The 21,847-nt window shown below is 45.3% G+C and overlaps 1 protein-coding gene across 3 annotated transcripts in view; it reads right to left on the bottom strand.

Annotated features, from left to right (window-relative positions):
- LOC142587770 (uncharacterized) overlaps positions 1-4,067 on the bottom strand; it is a 47,944-nt gene extending 43,877 nt beyond the window's left edge. The window contains exon 1 of one of the 3 annotated variants that reach the window (XR_012829621.1): positions 3,892-4,063. Coding sequence is in view for 2 of the 3 variants with exons in the window: in XM_075699011.1 (XP_075555126.1) it covers positions 3,892-4,002 (111 nt within the window). In the remaining variant the exon portion in view is untranslated. Of the gene's footprint in view, positions 1-3,891 lie in introns of all 3 variants that reach the window. The other 2 variants (XM_075699011.1, XM_075699012.1) reach the window with 2 other exon arrangements.
- Between the last annotated feature and the right edge of the window lie 17,780 nt (positions 4,068-21,847).

The raw sequence follows: 21,847 nt of genomic DNA, 5'->3' as shown, positions 1-21,847 counted from the left end.
AAAAGAAATCTTTAGGTTTGGCCAACTGCGCCTGATTGGGAACCTAAAGCGGAGAAACCTGACATTTTATCTTACGGTTTACGTCCAATTTGCACGAACTTTAAGAGTGCTTCTCAGTCGGCCTAATGACAAAATTCCCGAAGAATTCGTGGGAGGCACGACTGACTGAGCTCTACTTGGAAGCCATCTGGCGACCCTCGACCCTGCCATGCGAGCCGCGGATACCAATGGGGCTCTGGTATAGGGGCTCCATCCATACGCACCACTCACTTTATGAGCCAATAAAGTTGTTCTTCCTCTCCGTACAATTAATAGGAGCATAAAGTCTAATAATATTTTCCGCTTCAGTTGTAATCTCAGTTGCTATTTAAAAAAGTCGATATCATTTTTTATTGTTCAAGTACAGTGATCTAAAGATGATATTTCAGTTTCGATACAATTCTGAAATTTCCAATAATTTTTCAGAATAATTAGCGGCATGAGAAATATCTTTTATGCTTCCTTATATCACTAGAATTCTTATCTTTTTTAAATGCCAAAATCCTAACCAAAACTAGTGCAGTGGTCACTGAGCAAAACGATTTCTGCCTTACCGTGTATTTCGATGGTAGCTCCCGAGCAAAAGCTAGTGAGGAATGGACTGCACAATAGAACATGTATTGTGTGAGATTTGCTGTAGTATATTATATACTGAAAATATTGCTTCACAGAGCCCCTCGTCAAACTGGGTAGCCGAGCGCAGTGTATTATATGTGAAGCGACCTATGAGCAAGTATATGATTTTGCTCTGCGCATTGAATTGTTTCCAGGAGGTCGCTGCACTACCAATGCTAGTTCTGGTCAAATGGACTGTGTTGCAATCTACAATTCTTCGCTACTGAAAAAGAAAAGAATTATGCGGATCACACGCACTGTGGAAATGATTTAGACAGCTTTCTGTGCTATATTGTTTGATTAAATATCATTAGTGGTTAAGCAGACAGCAAGGTTTCATCTCTTCAGCGCTTAGTACAGAACGAAAGTGGTGAGTTGATGTGAAACTTTACCATGCATGCAGCATTGCTGTTACTGCGTAGTGCACGGCACACATAACGAGGAGTGTATGTGTGAGGCCTTGTTGTGCGCTATTGTTCATAAACTCCGGAAAGGTTAGCATTGTCATTGCATGACACGGCATGTCGCATCGTGGTAGGAGTGTTAAACCTTAATTCAATTATGGGGCTGTGCGTGCCATAACCACAACAGGATTATCAGGCGCACCGTAGTGGCGTACTCCGGAATAATGAACCCACTGGGTCCTTTACCGTACACCTAAATCTTGGTACACAATAATGTTGTATTTCGCCCCCATCGACATGGCGCTGCGGCGGCATTTCGGTATATAACCCGAAACCTCGATTAACGCAATAACGGCAAAGCTGCTGCGCTAGGTAGAGAAGTGCTAATTTGATGTGTGACGTTTTTCCTACTGGCGCCTCGACGCTACGGTTCTTTATTGCGGATTTGTCTCTCTACGCCCTGTGTCAGTTGTCCACCTGAAGAATTCGCGTGGTATTTCTTTTTCAAAAATAGTTGAAACAGAGCGTACCAAACCTTGACCGTCAAAATATGCAGTTTGTCCACAAGGGCGGCTCTTCCTGGTGGTAGCGTTTCATTGTCTACTCACGTCGCCTCTACCCTCTCCTGTGTTCTCGCTAGATATGCGAGCTGCGAGCAAAGAGTCACAAGACTGTGATTGACTAGTTTACTCACAGCGTGGATTCTACACATTCTCTGCCTCCATCCCTACCTTATTGCTACCATTCTGCCTCCCACCTGGACTGTTACATCTTAGTACAAACCTAAGCACCGCAGCTTCAACAATGCTTTTGCAGGGGTCACGGACAATTACATCAGTCAAAAGGTTATTGTTGCGACAATTAGGGAGCGTCAGAGGGTATTGTTGCGACGGAATTCAAAGGTCCAAACAAGTTTGTCATGTGGACTTTCCTCTCTACCACGCTTCTGTCGTGCAAATAATTGCACTCAACCACCTCTCTACGCGGCGTGTAAGTCAGTGGCGACAGCAGCAGCAGCAGCGGTAGCACTGGATATATTGAAGGTAGAGCCAAATGAAGCTTCGATATATAATTGTTTAAATATTGACTATCAGTTAACCCTTCTGTAAACACAGCATTCACAAGCAACCACAACAACAAAAAGTAACGCATTAGACTTGCAATCAGATAAACTTAATCAACAAAGCTCTGAGAAAGTACATTGAACTGTATTGCCACATGTTCAGGTTAGAGGCCCTATTTTATTATGAACAAACTATTGCACTTTCATCCGAAAAGCGAAGCACCAGTTGCGATAGCAAATTAGTAGATAGCTACACGAAGTAAGGATAGTAGTTTTATCGACCGTATAAACATGTAAACTTTCGCTTAAATCTTAATTAAAAATGATATAATGAGTAAGCGCGAGTGAGCAAGGTCGCAGAAAGAAACAGACACACAGAGACAGCGCTGCCTCTCTATGCTTGTTTCTTTCTACGTCCTCGTTCAGCCGCGCTTACACATTCAATAATCGATTCAGAGCAATTCGTCCGCCAACGTGTTTTAACTAATTAACCAAGCATCGTGCGACGTGGGCACAGGTACACATGAACACATCTAGCTCGACGAGTGCGGAATATCGCTGTCAAAATGCGAGACACCTTCGGGTGTCTCGCTTCAGCGCGATCGAAACGTCGAAAACACGGCGCATACAATGCTACCAGCACTGTACGAGCACCCTCTAAAGATTGCACATCGCTTTAAAGATGAGGCCCGCGCGGGCGCGCACTTTAGTCACGTCGCAGGTCGCTTTCAAGATAGGGCGCCCATCACGGCCGCTCCTAAGATGGAGCCGCTAGAGAACGCCCCCTCTCTCGCCTCACGCCCGTGCCTCGCTCCCGTGCCTTGCGCGCGAGAGGAGGAGCGCTGTTGGACCGCCTTCCTCGCTCGCACACGGGAGATTAAGCCGCGTTCGCCGAGTCACCCTCGTACGCTTTCACTCGCGCATACAGCATACGGTGCGTGGGAACGATACTATGGCCCTTGGACTCAATACGGAACCTCACGGTGACGGCAGAAATGCGCGTGGAGTGTCCATATAATTGCTATCGCAATAATAACGAAAGCTTGAAGTTTAGTTCATGTAAGCCACCTGCCGTGGTTAAAGAACTCTTGAGGGAGGATTGTTGAATTCTGCGAAAGTGTCTGAATCGCAAACATTTCGGCGCTTCAAGCAGAAACAATAAACAAGCGCATCCGCCACCGCATTCCACCCTCCCCCCCACCCCCCACTCCCGGTTCCTTGCGCGCGATGGAAGGAGGCTTGCTTCCTCCCTTGCGCGCGCGAGATTTCGCCACCAATGTTGGCTAATTCTCCCACGCTTTCACCCGTACAAATAGCATACGGTGCGCGGCGACGATTTTATGGCCCTTGAACTGCATGCGTAGCCTCACGGCGAAGGCAGAAATATGCGTGGAATGTCTATATAATCGCCATCATAATAAAAAAAATGTTGGGAGGTTTTTCCTTCAAGAGACTAAGGAGATGATGGAATACAGAACTAAGTTGCGACATAATAAAATTGTGAGATATGTGGCTTGCACTGTATAAAAATTTTGTCCTCCAATACAAAGTGCTTCTTAAGAACATCAAGGTTTTCGCACGAAAAAGCCCAAAATATATTTCCAGATATAAGCATTCCGATATCCTTATATTATTCAGCCGTTCATTCTGCGTTTCCAACAATACGTAGGTGATGCATTCGAACAAACTTCGCAGAATCTCAAAATGAACATATGTGCCCATATTCTGAGTGCTATTGACAATAATAGGAAAGAGTAAAATGATGCTCACCTCCCCTATATCCATGTCGTGCTTATCGCCATCAGCAAATTTTGTAAGGACCTGGGCGACTAGCACAAATATGAAACCACTAATAACGTAGTTTTTTGGCATAGTGAACATCAGCGAAGCCTAATGTGCCGCTCGAGTAGAAATTCGGTTTCTCTAACTCACGCCACCGCTTAATTAATAGGTGGCGTCTAAAACATAGGTGGCATAGGCGACATTTCGGGCGGTATTTTCTGCCAGTGGCCTCTTGTTAATTTCAAATATACTAATATGAACAGTGAGAATACCAAGACTTTGACGTAGTTTTTAGGTGCCGATAATCTCTAACATTTGCTACGACGGGTCGCAAAAACGTCGCTGCCCTTCCGAGAAGCATATGCTGTTTCCAGGTAATGACCGAAACGCGAACGCATTGTCACGCCCTGATAAACTGAAGGTTGGTTTGTTCACGAGCTTATTTACCTCAAATATTTTGGAACTTTTAATACAGTCAAGCAAACCACAATTCGCAGATACTGCGATCCTTATCCTTGGAAAACAATGTCATAGTATATATAATGGCACCATAGCTCTGGTATTAAGCACACCAAACTCGTAGATAAGAGCTTTGAAATGGCATGTTTACTCTCTTTTAGAGCGATGAGCAGATCTTCAGATCATATCCGAAGAAGGCGTAATATAATTTGCCATTTCAAATTTCATGTTCCTTCCTGGTACGCAGTCGCGCAGTTGACTTTTGAAGATTTATTGACCGCTCTTAATGGTAATGTCATTTTCTCTTTAATCAAGATGGAATTTGCCTGGCGTGAAGAAACTTTCCAGGTTACTTCTTCCCCTTTCCAGTATTTTCTTGCTTTTCGGCAATGACATCTCTTGTCTTGTTCGGTGTCTCTTTCTTCTGCCTGTAAGCTAATTTTACTCTAGAATAAGAAGAACTGAAGAGTGCGAATCATATTATTTGGGAGTATGTATTCGCTTATGCAAATAGAAGATGCTAACTTCGGCTGTAGTTCTGGCAATCATAACAGCCTGAGAAATGCTCGACATCCAGCTGTTAATAAAGAATGGTGAATGCTTGGTCAGGTTAGTGAACCATTGCTTAAGACACGCAAAAATAATTATAAGTATGCCAAACGTTGAAGGAAGCAAGAAGAACCCATCACTGAGCATGCAAGACCGCGTTGTCCTTCTTGTCGCCTTCTCCCTTACTTCAACGTTTAGCGCACTAACAACGAAATCTCTTTGTATAAACTGAAGGGTCCAGTTTGTTCATATTCTTTGTCTCATGTAACAGTATTCCACAAAAAGAATATTAACTTCTGAAACAGTTGCAGAACGAGCAATGACAATCTCTTTGTAATGTGGTGTAGGGTGACAGTGAGGCGAGGTCACTGCACACGGCACTTTATCCCGTATGCGCTCGCATAAGGAAGAAAGGACGTGAGTCAGACTGCCTAAATTGGTCGAACGCTACATGTTCGGTAGTGATCGAAGTATTAGATTGCACTACCTTAGGATTGAGCTCCCATTTTCAACACTTAAACACTTAAATAATAATATTCCTTTTTAAAAGCAAGTGAAGATTCACTTTACCGCACTGCCTAAAGTATCTTTGTGTCGCCAACAAATTAACATATGAATGTGCTGAACACGACTTCTATGCCATGCGCGGGTCATTAAAGCTGAGTTTCGACTGGCTTGTACGGTATTGAAAACATGGACATAAAAGTCACGACATTGCTCAGGTCCACTTCCACTCATTGTCTGCCGAGCGAGTTGGCTTTTCAATAGGAAAATCAGGAGCTAAAATCCAAAACCTACGCAATATCAGATCCATTTTTCGACTGCAAGTTGAGGTATTATTTCTCAGAGTCTGAAGAGCTCACACTGCCTTCCCGTTTTGGACAGTTTCCGTGTGGAAATTTCCGACCACTACATTTTCTACCCGACGATGATAACAACGCCGCCTTTCCCATTGGCGGTTTCGCAAAAGATGCGGGCATCACTTCAAAGTACTTAAAGCTTCATCTGTGACTGGAAAACGGAACTGCACGCCTGGGCACACTCGAATTGTCTTTCGCGAAATATAGTGGCACATTTAACCGTAGACTAGCCCAGCCCATCCATAGTTGCCACAAAGCGCATGGATTTGCTTTACGCACGGACAAGTTGTCCTGGCTATGTAGGGAAAGATTCGGGCTTGGATCTTCTACCCGTGTATTCCTGCGCGAAGTGGTCCGGTGAAATTCGGCTCCTGTTAGGGCTTCAGTTTCGGTTCTTCAACCTTGCATGTCTGCTCTGCATATCCAAACAGCACGAATTTGAAAAGCGAATCGACGACTGCACGACCTTTCAATGTGAGAAGCTAAAGTAAACAAGCTTATCCGAGAAATTTAGACGCAATAATTATCAATTTCCCCCATTTTGCTACATTAGACGTGCAATATTTTTAGAATGTGAGAAATCACGAGCTTCACTGCAGGATTTTATTTTCCTGAGGCAGCCAGTAAGCCGCAGACTATAGTTTGAGTTGACGCAAACGAAAACAGCAAATGAGCTATAGCAGAATAGATAGTGCAACACGATAATTCCGACGACTGTGGGAGTACGAGGATACTTGCCGTTGAAATCGGAAAGGATTTTTATTGTTTGATCCCTTTGGCAAACCGAACAAAACCTAAAGGTGTGAAACATTCAGGCTACTTTTCCGAAGCACTCAACTGACTTCCACTACAGCCTGATCTTGTGCAGGAGTCCGCGTCAAAGATAATAATGAGGTTCTGGATGTTGCCTGTTTCGCCATCCCTGTCCCAGCAGTCATCTTCCATTTGTTCCACATGATAACAGTGCAGGTTTCCGGTTTTGTCGCTTACAAAATCAATTCCTGCACGCAAGTTTTTCAACGTGACCCACCTTGAACATTGAGCTATGGGTGGCCACGTAGACTTCCTGTTTGCTCCACACTGTATTCGCCGTGATACGGTGGCACCCTTACAACGTCATGTCGAGCTGCTTTAACGAGGGCGCCAATTTTGTACCCATTATGTTGGTGCTTGCGATCATTGACAAACTTGATCTCTTCTGCCATGCGGTGAACAACATGACATGTAATGTTCTTCCATCTTAATAGCAAATGTCGTCCATTCTACTGAATGTAGCTGGATACTATAGTAGCTGCTGTGCTGCACTACAATAACGCTTGGAGATTCTATGTTCGGCGGAAGTTGTTCTTCAAACCACTTCTCAAAATGGTGAGCATGCATCGCTGAATGGTAAACAGCAGTACTCTTCTTTACATAGAAGACGAGGCACGCTGCATTTACTAAGCCGTTCTCGCTGCCGGCGTGGAACAAAGCCAGGCGACTACCCTGGCCAGATGAAGATGGATGACGCGTCGTGTCTCCTTACCATAAAGCATCTTACCATATCGCGACGTGGTTTTTCTGCCATATCTTTTATGGTTTTGCACGTGCCGCAGCGACCCAGTCCTCCTCTAATAAGTACAGAGTCTTGCATAAAAAATGGTACGCGCATTAAGTTTGACCTTCACTTTACAGCACCCGCGCTAGTGAACGCTTTCTAATTCACAAAAATTAGCCTCTTTGCATGAGCGCAGAGTTCAAAGCAGAAGCAAGGTTTAGCGCTGCGATCAAGTCGTCTCGAAATGCTGGCGTGGTAAGCTATCTATGAGACGCAACTTCAGTCCCATTAAAATGGCCAGACTGCCGTGCCATGTCACGAGCGTTTGAAGTTTCCTTTTAAACATTACCATTCTTCGGGCAGGTTACACGATTTCCTGGAGCCATGTATGTATGTATGTATGTATGTATGTATGTATGTATGTATGTATGTATGTAGGTATGTATGTATGTATGTATGTATGTATGTATGTATGTATGTATGTATGTATGTATGTATGTATGTATGTATGTATGTATGTATGTATGTATGTATGTATGTATGTATGTATGTATGTAAATCGTTTTCCCGCCTACCTCGGTTAATAGGTAGTCCTTGGGCGAATGGTTAGGACATCGGGTTGCTGCGCTGAAGGAAAAGGGTTCGAAACCAACCATCAGACGAAGTTGTGTCATTGAGTATGTGGTAAGGTGTACATATGTGCTGCTCTTCTACGAAATACTTCCACGCCGGCACGGGTCACCGCATATGTGGGACTTGGTGGGTAACGCGGTTCGGGGAAACTGACGCTGGCTTGGAGCACTGAGTATGTGCCACTCGGTCTGTGCTGGTCTTCAATGAACCTCTGGTGCCAACTTTAGTTATTGGGTATGTGCCTTTAGGTGTCTGTGCCGCTTTTCGTTGAACGTCGTTGCCGCCAGCTTGGGCCTCTAGGTATGTGCCACTCTATAATAAGGAAAAAATCCCTAGAATTCACGTCACATGAGTTCCTCAAGGAAACCGATAGAAATTGCAAGTGACGAAATCAGATATGTTTTATGCGAAGTGAAAGATCTGAGCACTGCTATTTGAAGCTAGTGCTTGGCCTGAGACATTGAGAACGCTGTGCTATAGGACAAAATGCGTCGATGACAACTTTTTATACCTATCACGTGCAAACAGCGCAGTAGGTATGGAACATGTTTGGGTTATATACCAGTATCCAGTAAGAGCTAAACGAGGACATAGACTCGGTCATTTGGCCCAAGTTAATCGGTTTTAAATACCTAAAAATAAAGGTGAAGGAACCTGCGAGGGAAAGTTGTAGAAGACAGCTATGCTAATCTAGTTGATGCATAGATCCCAAAACGAAAACAACCTCCTCGTTCCGCTGCACTCTTTCTGACAGTGCTCGCTAGTCGGGGGCGGCAGCTATGTTTTTCTCATTCATGGCTTCCAGATCATCAGAGATGGTGAACCCCTGACTAAATCAGATACAGGTACCGCGCAATTATCTGGTTCCTCACGTCATCGTGGTCATCACCAATCCACACGACTTCATTGACGCTTTAAGAGCTAAATACTCATCCTGAATGCTGAGCGTGTTTTCCTTTCTGTACACCCACCCCTTATGTAATAGCCCAACAGTGGAGATGTTAAGGTAAAAATGTGAAAGTGAGAGGTGTCAGTATACATTAGGTGACTTAAAGCAGCATGGCGGCATGCAGCAGGATGTGTGAATGCGACAGACAGCAGGAACTATGCTGTCAGCGCATGCGTAATACGGGCGATAAAGCTCCGCTCTCATGGGTCAGGCACTTGATTTTGCAACTTTCAATTCCTATTGCGATATTTGTGCGCACGTAATTTGTAGTAGTAGTATAAGGATATTCCGCCCAAAATTAGAGGCCGAGCATATCGACCGCCTGGGCGGTCAGTTGACACTGTTCTTCTTTACCTTGAGTGCCAAGCCAATCGAGACAGGATGTGATGGAAAGAGAAGAGGGAGGATAGGAACATGATAGCTGAGCAGCCGCACTCTAAAAGAGGGAATGGGATAGGTCCGCACAAGTAGAGGGACAGTTGGGACAGGAGGAGTCGGAGCCATAGCAATAGAGAAAAAGACAGGAAGGGGTAAACAGCGCATTCATTTGGATGTGTCGTAGAAGGCGAGCTTACCACACAGTGAGTGTTGGGTGAGGGGGAGCGCAGAGGTGCTCGTCGAGATGGAGCTGGAGGAAAACTTCGTTGATGGTGTGGCGCAGGGAGAGTCGTCCACAGTCCTCCGAGCGCATGGACGAGGGAATCAACGGTGTCCGGTTAAAAGCGTCAAGGGCGAGCTGATGGGCCAGCTTATTGCCGTCAATTGTCGAATGCCCAGGGACCCAGCGGAGCAAAACGACGGAAGGCTACAGTGCGGAGCCCGCTAGTTTGACTTTCTGTTGGACTGATTGGGGTAGAGTCCGGTTCTGTATGTGGCGGATAACGGCTTCCGAATTGGAGTATGTCATATACTCTGGGAGTGAGGGAAGGGAGGGAAATGATTGTAGGGTATGAGCAATGGCAAGGTCCTCGAGAGAGAGAGTACATCCGGAGGATGTAGGTACGGCCCACTGCTGTGGGTTTCAGGTGCCAGAAGGTGGGGATGGTAGATCTCAAGGAACCTCGAGGTCTACCATCCGTAGAACCGTAGGAACTTCGAGTAGATACGAAAGAGGTATCCGTCTAGGCATCTCCTAGGTGGTAAAGATGGGGGAATGGTGCTGCGCGGCCGCGTGATGGCGGCTGGCATGCAGGAAAGGGGACATATCGGATGGGAGGGGAGGTTGCGCACCTTGGGAGATGCCCGGGAGATACTCGCCCGTGCCGGTAACCCCTGGCCCTGACGGGTAAGAGAAAGCCGAGCAACCTGGGGGTTATGGTGGAGAGAGATAGAGAACGGAGAGGATGAAGGAGGCCTTTGGCAAAGAGCATAGCAGTAGAGGCGGTGATAGGAAGGTTGAGAGCTGCCTTGTAGAGGCCCATAAGAGCGGTTTAGAGGGTGCTAAGCTGAGTATGGAGGAATGAAGCGTAACATACAAAACACAGGAACTTGAGGGCGAGCGCATGGACAATACGGCACGCACGAGCCTCCTGGAGACCCGAGCGCCGAGTGACCACGCACCGCAGGAGGTGAGCTACCGAGTGGCAGGTGACAGCGTGGTGGAGGGCTTGCACATTCTTGGCTCTATGTAACGCGAAGCCAAGATCTTTATAATGGGAGACAATAAGAATGGGAGAGCCATAAAGATGGAGAGAAATGAGGACGTTGTGGGAGTGCTGGTATGAGTAGTAGTATGAGAGTAGTAGTAGAAGCTCCGATTTCTCAGGAGCAGGAGACAGGCCAGCATTGAATAGAAAGGAGACGATATCTAGGCCAGGTTGCAGGGTGTCCTGTACGTGACCCGGAGAACTATATGAACACCGCAGATTGATGTCGTCGGCATAAAAGATGTGGTGGAGTTCAGGAATCTGGACTAGTTGGGAGCCGTGAAGTGATATCAAGGTTTAAAAGGGTAGAAAAGCGCACATCGCCTTGAGGAAGGCCACGAATGAGGGGGTGAGAGTCGGACAGGTGATTGTCTACTCGAAAGATAGCCGCTCGCTTAGAAAGGAAGGAGCACAGATAAGAGTACATGCGGTTGCCGCAGCCCAGGGAGGAGAGTTGAGGCAGGATATGGTCGTGGCGCACACCGTCGAAGACCGTGCGGACATAAGCGGTCACAAGAGCGTGGATCTGCCTGGGGGTGGGGGAGAGAAAGGTGTACTTGTCCTATTTATACATCTGACGTTGAAAGCCGATAAGAGAACGGGGGAAGACCTCTCCTGCCACAAGAAAATCAGAGAGGCCAGTCAGGACCATTTGCTGATGGTTCTTGCCAGCGCACGACATCAGGGAGATAGGAAAAAGGTTAGAAAGGAATCGAGGTTTTGTCGGCTTTGGAATCATAGAAGTAAGGGCTGATGTCCAAGAGGTCGGTAAGCAGCCACTGTCCTAGGCAGTGTTGATACTCTGGAGGAGGAATTCGTTGGAGGAGAGGAATGTACCGGAGTGTGGTGTATGTGATGGCATCCTCACCGCGAGCTGAGCGAGTAAGATTAGAGCGAGTAGAGCGAGCTGAGAGAGCAGCATTCCGGGCGGAAAAGTGTGTATCTTTGGGTTGAGAGTGGAAGAAGCGTTGCAGACATTTACGCCGATGCCATGAACGGAGAAAGTGAGAATATTGGTCTGGAATTGGATGACGTGAGAGAACGCGAAGGCTACTCGTCGAAAGCGCTGCGGAGATGCGTAACGTCCAGCCGTCGTAAGATTCAAAGGAGGCGGAAAGGAGATTATTTCGAAATGCGTGCCACTCAGTGTGAGTGACTGGGTGCCTTCGAGGGATGTGGGAAAGAGAGGTGGTAACATGAATGAGAAAGTGGCCGCTGAAAAGGGTTTCGGCTATGACCTGCCAGTGAATGGAAAGGGAGCTGAAGAGAAAGTGAGCTCCTGGTGTCGTGGGGCGCTTTAATACCGTGCCCACGACAGGGTAGAGCTAGAACAGTTTTGCGGGGTCACGTTCTGTCTTTTTGGTCGGGGGAGTGACTCCTTAAGTGACCGTAGTAGAGACGCGAAAGGTTACAATTGATTGCATTGGGCTTGTAGGGTGGTGAGAATCTGGGCAATCAAAGCTTAGAGCTGAGCCAAGTGAGTGTGATGAGCGGCGGTGGTGGCTTCGAACAGGACAGCCAATGGGGCGATCTGGGCGTTAGAGGACGGGGTGATGAACGGGGCAAGGTGCTCATTTAGCTTGGTAAGCTGGGATGTAAGAGTGGAAGTAATTGTCTGGAGGGTTTGTGTGAATGCGTGGATTTGCTTTTGTAAATCATGGAAGATGCGCTGTTGTTTGCGCTGGTGGTACTCCAGCATTATGAGCCGTAGGTCGAAGGAGCGATTCTCTTCAATCAGGGATGACGAGATTATAATAATGGAAGAGGGCGCTGGCGCCGTGGGTCATTTTACAGTAGCGGTGTAGGAGCCCGGTACTGATGGGACAGGAGAGGAAGGGGATTCATGATTAGGGACAGAAGAGGCGAAGGAAGGGGTGGGCTCAGTGGCCCGGCTCAAAGCTATGTGGCGGAGAAGGGCGGCTTTGGCACACTTGTGTTGCTTAACAAGGAGAAAGGGGCAGGTGGGGTCGAGGGAGGGTTGAGTGACAATTACAATGAATGCGCCAGGTTTGGGCACACGCGTGAGCGGTAGGATCTGGGGGTTGGAGGAGCAGCAGAGCGGGGGCACTTCGCCGGAACGCTGCACTGAGCGTATTGGTGAGCGCGGTGCCCCAAAGCAAGACAACGGGTGCAGGTGGGGGGCTCAAACATTTATTTATGTATATTTATTTATATACAGCTTATGGGGTCCTTTTTCGAAACTGGCGCTAAGCACATTGTTATTAGCGAAACGCTATGCTTTGAATACTGAATGACTTCAATTCGGGACTTTCAACGCATCAATAGAAAAAAAAAACATGAGCCATTCCACTCTTTGAAAGATATATTAACCAGCGAAGCTGTTTAGCACACGACACGGAGGTGACAAATAGCTTTGAACAAACCAAATGTACAAACTCAATTAGTGTCTTGAACGGTGGTCATTATTTCACTCGCAACTTGAATCACATTCTCTGTTACTGTCAAATCAATGTCCGCATGCCGCTGGGTGGTCGGTTCGGCCGTATCGGAGTGGCATCACAAGGGATATGTCTGCAACGCGGAACGCGTAAACCACTGACTTTTCGGTACCGACCTATCCACATTGAAATCACCGACAACGACAACAGTGATCCAGAGCTATAGTGCAGCAGCAGAAATTGTTTTGGTGAATGGGTATGCATTCATATGTAAGAAAGTTCCAAGTAGTGCGAAAAAACCACAGGCAAAAGGCAGATAACATAGAGCAGCCAAACGATGCTAGGGAAGCTTTGGTTCAAAAAACAGGCTTGCATATGTGCTGTGACGTGAGGTTGACATTACATGCAATACATTATTCTCTTGTCTATGTATTTAACAATCAGACACATACTGCAGTGCCTACCCAACATATCCGCTTCACAAGACAATAGGTTGGTATGTCTTTGCAGTGCTGCATGTGCTACCTAGATTGAGAGGGTACGCATGAGAGTAGGAAGTCACATTAGGTGAGTACTAGCACGTTTACGTGATTTGCTGGCACCGTGACACTTCACACAAGTGCGGGGGAAGATCTCGCGGCGACGTCAGCATGGCGAAACACCACTGGTTGAAATGTATACTGGAGCAAGGTTGCAACCAGCCTACCGCTAAGAATGCAGTCCATTTCACCTGCATGTGTCACTAGCTGTCATTCTGCTGACCCAGAGGTACATGCCAGATATGCACACCTTTGCCGAGTCACACTTGCATGACGCCGCATGGTCAGTCCCTGAGACGCCATGTAAACGTCACATTAACGTGTCCAGGCTGGGTCACGGATTACACAAAATAAAGGCCGACCAAATTTCTATCTGTGCAGAAACACCGCTTTGTGAGGATAAACGTTAGCCATATTCACTTACAATACATGTTTCGGATGGCAAAAGCACTAATGATTAATTAGATTGTGTACATGTATCGCATGTCTAGCTTTGACCCAACCACTCTTGTGCTCCCACTGCTATCCGCCGTTATCATGGCGCGATGGCGAATGCGTCCTGCCCTAGCGGATTAGTCGTGAAGCGTTTTGGAAGGCTCACGCGCGTCGCCGCGCGCCGGAAAGTCGCCCGAAAAAAAAAAACGCGTTCGGACGTGCGCTGCTGCAAGCACTCACGCGATTTACCGCGTTGAAACTCTGCTGGAAGCTCGACATCTTCGCGGTGCCAAAAATGTGCGTAGCGTAAGATTGCAACTACAATTTAACATAGAAAGTGACCAGGGCTTCGTCCGATTGGTTTGGACTGCACCGCGAGCCGGGACGTTGCTGCTGTTCATTGATGGCTAGCAAATTTAACGAAAAACCGGTGCGTAAAACTTGAGCGACACTTGAAAATATAATGTGGCTGTTGGAACCTTCTTGCAGCGTCGGTCCGCACTTGCTGGTGGTGGCAGCACGTGCCTGACTTCAAGCACTCACTAAAGGCGCGGTCACACTGGGTCGATAGGAGACCGACAAGATGCTCACATCAACGGTTGACCGATTATTCAGTGCTGTGCGTCACTGAAAGCATTTATCATACCAGTCGGAAAACGACGCAACCGACGAGAGCGAGTTGTCGCAGTGCGACGCGATTTCTTGTCGACCGCGCCGAGAAAATCAGCGTGTCGACCATCGTTCGACCAATCACTCTCGCTAGGTGGGTTTTTCTCTCAGATAAGAAAGTGTAATTGCGTCCCTCCCTGCTTCGTATGCTACAGATGCCGCTTCTCGGCTCGTGCAATTTATTCAACCGCCATCTTTACCGGGAAGCGCTTGCGGCCAATGCCATCACCGAAGGCGAATTTTCTGGCTTCTTTTCTGGTATTTCCACGGCCCGGCCGGTGCCCCCACTGTTGCGGTGATGATGATTATTTATTAGGAACCCTTTTGAAACGGGACGCTCACATATAGTCCCCAAGCCTGCTTGATTTATTCAGCTGTGCTATACATGTTTTTACATCGAAGCTGTATATGGCAAGCCGATTCGTCCGGCCATCACCGGAGCTGTTCACGTCACATGGAATTTCCGTAAAAGCCGCATTGCAGAATGTTAACTTCAGTGGGCACGGCGGCCCAGCCATCGGCATGTTGCCTTGCGAGCACGTTTTTTGTTTCGCACAGGTTGGTGAAACTTATTGCACTATTAGGAGCGATTCCGTGGTCTTGTGGACTTGGCGTGCCACATGAGGCGCATTGACATGGCTTGTGAAGTTTTTTGCGTGTGTCATCATCATCATCATCATCATCATCATCATCATGCTGGTTAAGCGCACTGTAGGGCAAACGCCTCTTCCATACTTCTCCAACTATCCCGGTCATGTACAAATTGTGGCTATGTCGTATCTGCAAACTTCCTAATCTCATCCGCCCACCTAACTTTCTGCCGCCCCCTGCTACACTTCCCTTTTCTTGGAATCCAGTCCGTAACCCTTAATGACCATCGGTTATCTTCCCTCCTCATTAGATGTCCTGCCCATGCCCCCCTCCCCCCATTTCTTTTTCTTGATTTCAACTAAGATGTCATTAATTCGCGTTTGTTCCCTCACCGAATCTGTTCTTTTCTTATTCTTCTTTCCATAGCTCGTTGCGTCGTTCTAAATTTAAGTAGAACCCTTTTCATAAGCCTCCAGCTTTCTGCCCTGTACGTGAGTACTGGTAAGACACAGCTGTTATACGCTTTTTTCTTGAGGGAAAGTCGCAACCTACTGTCCATGATCTGAGAATGCCTTTTAAACGCACCCCAGCCCATTCTTATTCTTCTGATTTTTTCAGCCTCATGATACGGACCCGCGGTCACTACCTGTCTTAAGTAGATTTATCCCCTTACCACTTCCAGTGCCTCCACACCTATCGTAAACTTCCGTTCTCTCCAGAGACAGTAAAACATTACTTTAGTTTTCTGCAGATTAATTTTTAGACCAACCCTTCTGCTTTGCCTCTCCAGGTCAGTGAGCATGCCTCGCAATCGGTCCCCTGAGCCTCTAAGCAAGGCAATATCATCAGCGTATCTCAAGTTACTAAGGTATTCTCCATGAACTCTTATCCCCAATTGTTCCCAATCCATGTCTCTGAATACCTTCCGTAAACACGCTGTGAATAGCATTGGAGAGGTCGTATCTCTCTGCCTGACTCCATCCTTTATTGGGATTTTGTTGCTTTATTCATGGAGGACTACGGTGGCTGCGGAGCCGCTATAGATATCTTTCAGTATTTTTGCATACGGCTCGTCTACACCCTGATTCCGTAATGCCTCCATGACTGCTGAGGCTTCGACTGAATCATCAAACGCTTTCTCGTGATCAATGGAAGCTATATATAAGGATTGGTTATATTTCGCACATTTCGCTATCACCTGATTGATAGTGTGAATATGGTCTATTGTTTACTAGCGTTTCCGAAATCATGCCTGGTCCTTTGGTTGACAGAAGCCCAAGGTGTTCCTGATTTTATTTACGATTACCTGAGTAAATACTTTGTAGGCAACGGACAGTAAGCTTATCGGTCTATAATTTTTCAAGTCTTTGGCGTTTCCTTTCTTAGGGATTAGCATTATGTTAGCGTTCCTCCAAGATTCAGGTACGCTCGAGGTCATGAGGCGTTGCATATACAGGATATGCAAATCACAGGATATGAAATCCCTGTCCCACTACCCAGAAAGTGCGGAAGGAGTTGCTTGAAGGCGATAACACCCTATAGTTGCTTAAGGTGCAGCAATAAGAACAGGGAAGGCTAGTTTTCAGAACTCGTTTAGTGAATTTACCCACCGGTTCATTGAAGGAGAAAGAAAAACTGCTAGTACAGACGAAATAAAAGAAACCGTAAGTTTACTTCGTGAGAAAGTCGTTGACCTTGAGGACAGAAGCAGCCCCTCTAATCTTATTGTCTTTTGTGTACCTGAAAATTCAAAAGAGACAGATCGAGACCTGAAACAAAAAGATTTTTTGATTTCTTGCGAAAAGCTATTTGCGTCCTCTAAATCATTGGGCAGAATTCACCATCTTGGAAAAGCGGGTAAACTGAGACGTGTGATAGTATATTTTCGGAATTATAATGAAAAATAACGAGTACTGAGAAATACGCATAAGCTCAAAAGGACAAAATTATCCATCCGGAATGACTATCCGCCTAACACATGTGAGAAAAGAAAGCTTTCGTGGAACAGCGCCAAAAGCGAAAGGGAACAAGGAAAGAGTGTGATACATGTACATGATCAACTATGAATCGATGGCGAACTGTATTGCTGGGATGAAATTACGAACTGCCGAGTAAAAATGTTTAGCTGTGAGAAACGTTCGTGTGAAAAGTGGCAAGATCCGTCTCAAGAATCCGACTTTTGGCTCTCAAACATAAATGCACGCAGCCTTGCAAACAAAGTTACTGAACCTGAATCCATCCTTCTAAGTTATGTGCCCCTTGGATACTGAGGGATATATTTCACTTTAAACGAAGTACTAAATGACAAAAGATAGCAAAATAGAATGAATAACGCAGTGTAAATGGCACTTATAAGGTTAAACGAGGCCATCTATAAGGCTGACTACCATTATTTCAACTAAACGTTTCTCAATATTATTAAAAACTCTCCTGAGATGTTTAGGCGATACCGGTCCAGAAAAAGGAAGGCAGTTGATCCTATTGTGTGCGATGGCGTGACTATCGATGACACGCGTAGCACAGCTGAAAAGTTCAATGAATACATTCGCAGTGTTTTTTTCTAGCCAAACCAAACTGTTACTTCTGAGCTTTAGAAACGGGTATGAAATATGTACCGTTATATCAGAACCCGGTGTTGTTTCTATATTACTAGACCTAAAGACTAAATTGTCGCCTAAACCTGACAATATACCAAACTCCTTTCTTCCCCGATATACCGAGGTGCTTGCCAACTTTCTTGTCATTATTTCTCGTGCTTGGCTATCATCAGATAACATTCCTACCAATTAGAAAGGTGCTCGAATCGTTCCTGCTTTCCATAAAGGAAACGGCATGCTATTAACAAATTATCGAGCAATCTCTTTAACGTGGTCACGTTGTAAAATTCTTGAGCACGTCATCGCTGTTTACATAAACACGTTTTAACTGATAATACCATAATAATAACGTTTTAGCATGACTTTATAAAAAGGCTCCCCACACTCACCCAGTTGACAACAGTTCTCCACAGCTTCGCCTCGCTTTTTAGTAAGTCACGTCAGATTAAGGCTATATTCTTGCATTTTAAGAAGGCATTTGATCTTTTGTGTCATGCAAAACTTATCTTAAAGCTTCGGTCTCCAGGCGGACCGGAATTGATAGTTTCTTGAGCTGTATCGTATTTAAGCGACAGAGTGCAGTTTGTAAGTATTGATGGCCATTGCTCACGGCAGCTGCCAGTGAGATCAGGTGTACCACAAGTAAGTGTTTTTGGTTCCTTTTTGTTCTTGTTGAATTATATTATTGGTGCATTTGGTGCATCTGTGAATTATATGGTTGGTGCATTTACTGAGCCACTAAATTCGACTTGTCGCTGATTATTGCGTCCTATTTACTGAAGTGTGATGTTCTGAGTCAAGCCTTCCTTTATCACAATTTACAGAAAATGATTAAATGGCGTGAACAATGGAACATTGTTCTTAACGCGCAGAAAACTGTTTTCAAGAAAATAAGAAAATTCCCATTGTTTTACCTTCCCGTACTCGCTTGCATCAAGGCCACTAATGGAGGTCACAAACTACAAATACTCAGGAGTAACTATAACAAACACGTTGAAATGGAATTCACACATATCAAATGTTTCCGGCTCATCCTTCGGCAAACTGTGGACATGCATAAAACAAGCACCGGTTACGGCAAGACGGTTACCATACTCGTCGCTTATTTGACTGAAGCTTGAATATGGGGCTATTGTTCGGGATTCACGCATGAAATTTATTATCGATGCACTCGAGAGAATCCAGCTTAAAGTTATGCAGTTTATTTATTCCAAGTATCGGCAGACATACACCCGGGCCTTCTCAATGCGTCAACATCACATTCAAGCATTGCAGCTTCGGCGCAAGATTCAGAGAATGAAGTTTCTTTTTCAGCTGAAGCATAGGAAACACGCTTTAAATCCAAATGGTCATATATTTCCGTTTTTCACCAAAGAAATAAGGCATCGGCATGCTGAGTCTCTTACCCCTTTTAGCGGCAGAATGAATTCGTTCAAAGTTTTTTTTTTCACGAAATGACTGGAACGTTCCTCCATTGCCATGGTTGCACAGAACAGAGATAATCGAGCAAATTGTTACATACGACGTATTGGTTTCTTTGTTTCTTTCCTGTTTTCTTGGTACCTTATTTTTGGTACCTAGTTACCTTATGCATACGCGTCTCCATTTGCTTATTGTAATCTCCATTGTAATTGGTAAGTTGTTGCTTTGCTTTTCTTGCAGTATTTCGTGCATTTCTTTATTGGGCTGATTGTATAGCCCAGCCTAACTTTCGGTTGCTTGAAGAGTTGTGGTTGTCTTCACCATTGTATTTTTATAGAGGTTATAGGTGTTTAAAAGCACGCTCTTGAAGTTTCTGCTTTTGCTAACACACTTTCTACCTTAGTTGTTGTTGTTGCTGTTACAATACCTGGTGTTTTTTATTATTCCATGTCAATTGAATGTATTTTTGTACAGTTGAATTCATTTATATCCACACTAGCTAGAGCCTCCTGATGGCCTGCAGTATTCTCTAAATAACACAAAATAATATAAAATTTGCTCAGTCAATTGTTTGGCTCCTGCCCGTGTCCACAGTGTTCGTAGCTGGAATCCTTAAATGGATCGCGACAACTTCATTAAACACATGCAGTGTCGGTAGAGGCACGCTAAATGGGAAAGTGAACGGTAGAGAAAGGCTGAAGAAATAGCTGCTCAAAAAGAAAATGCAACACCTTCGCACCAGTGACACTCTAAAGGAATGGTGGGCGGTGGACAGGGTACAGCAATTCCAGTTTCGAGCAGTCATCTAATATTGACATGGGAACTCCATACTCTTAAAACAGTTTACATTCTTTGGGGCACATCTTGTCTCACAACAATAATCGTCACCTGCCTTGCTTGCGTTTTCTTTCTTCAAAACTGAGCTATATCTGCTTTTCTGTCCAGAAATCTGTGTCAGGCCGATAACGCGCAAGCCCTTCGTGACTTGGAAGTGCCGAACTCACTGCGTTAAAGAAAGGATATGCGGGCAAGGCACATGAGAATTATTGCTGTGAGATAAAATACTACCCAAACGGTCTAAACGTTTTTTAAGAGTGCGGATTATGAAAACCTTGTAAAAAAGAAAGATCATTGTAATTTTATTGTATTTTTTATTGTAGCTTTCTGCACGCTGCGCAGAAATAACAAATTTGAAGGATTATCTTAGGAAACCCATATTAGGCCGAAAAACAGTATGACTTTCATCAAGATATAAAGGTTATGTCTTTTCTAGGGAACCTAATATAGACAGCCAGAAATTGTTTGCAGGTATCACTGACTACTACAAGTAGGCAGTGGTTGCATAAGAAGAAATAAAATGAACTATTGCACTTGCGAATTTCTAGTTCTGATATTTTCATGGCACCTTAAGCATAGCAACCAGAAATGCAAACATGTTTTAGACCTTTGAAACACCCTCGATCTCCTAACACATCATGTCACCCATGCTCTGGCTTCACTATTTGATAAAGGTAAAGAGCTGATAATTTATTATGAATATCCTCTACAGGCTTCAAAGAAGAGAAATTTGCTCCAAGCTTGGTCTAGATGGCTAGATGGCTACATGCAAAGGTTTAGATTCTGCAGACCTTTGCATGTAGCTTTGCATTTTTCATATATATATATATATATATATATATATATATATATATATATATATATATATATATATATATATATATGTATATACCTTCGCAACTTAAAAAAAGACTATTCATGTTGAGTGCATGGTGGGTGGGCTATGCTCTGGAATCTTCTAAGGTGACAGTGCGCCTTGCAGCGAGTATTGTCTCAGCCTAGCGGTCTGGCACAACAGATCAACGAAATTCTGCGCAGTTTAGCTTAGAGGACCTATATTTTATTGCGTAAGTATTCCTAGGATACTTCACGGACTTTCTGGTGGCTAACTTTGTAGTGATCATTTAGGTATGCTTGTATATATGTATGTAAACGTTTTCCCGCCAACCTGCGTCACTGTGCAGTCCATGGCCGAATGGGCAGAGCACCGCTCGGGATTTGCTAGAGAAGAGGGTTCTAAACCAACCGTCGGACCAACCTGAGTTACTGAGCATGTGGCAATGTGTACAGATGTGCCGTTATTCAACAAACCTCCTTCGAGCCGACAATTGTTGTTGGATAGGCCGGACTGGGCAAGCAGCACTCTTCAATTAAACTTTGAATCGAAACGCCGACTTCAACCACTGGGCAAATGCCAGATGGTCCTGGCAGGTCTTCAACGAACCGTTTGATGCCAAATGAGGCCCCTCGGTCTTTTGCCTGTAGGTTGACACTGACCAAAAAACAAAAGATAATTTCAATTCATTTGATGCGGGGCGGAGTCTAACCCACGTCTCACGGTTTCTTATAGGACAGCAACCTCATTATCTTGCTGGCGGTGCCTCAAATGCCCGGGTAGGTACCACGTTTCGATGAGCAGCTTTTATGTTAAGACTTTAGGGATCCGCGCCATCAATACACTGCGTATGCGCCGTTAGTCAATGGACAAATTGCCGGCTCATGTGACTATGTATGAGTCACTCAGTGCGCGGCACGCGAGGCGACAATTTTCAGCACTTGCATCCACTTTTACATGCGCTTTCATCTTAGAGGCCACGCGCGG

This window comes from Dermacentor variabilis, chromosome 7 (assembly GCF_050947875.1).
Source record: "Dermacentor variabilis isolate Ectoservices chromosome 7, ASM5094787v1, whole genome shotgun sequence".
NCBI lineage: Eukaryota > Metazoa > Arthropoda > Arachnida > Ixodida > Ixodidae > Dermacentor > Dermacentor variabilis.
The sequence above is the reverse complement of the archived record's forward strand: the minus strand, read 5'-3'. Positions and strand labels throughout refer to the sequence as shown.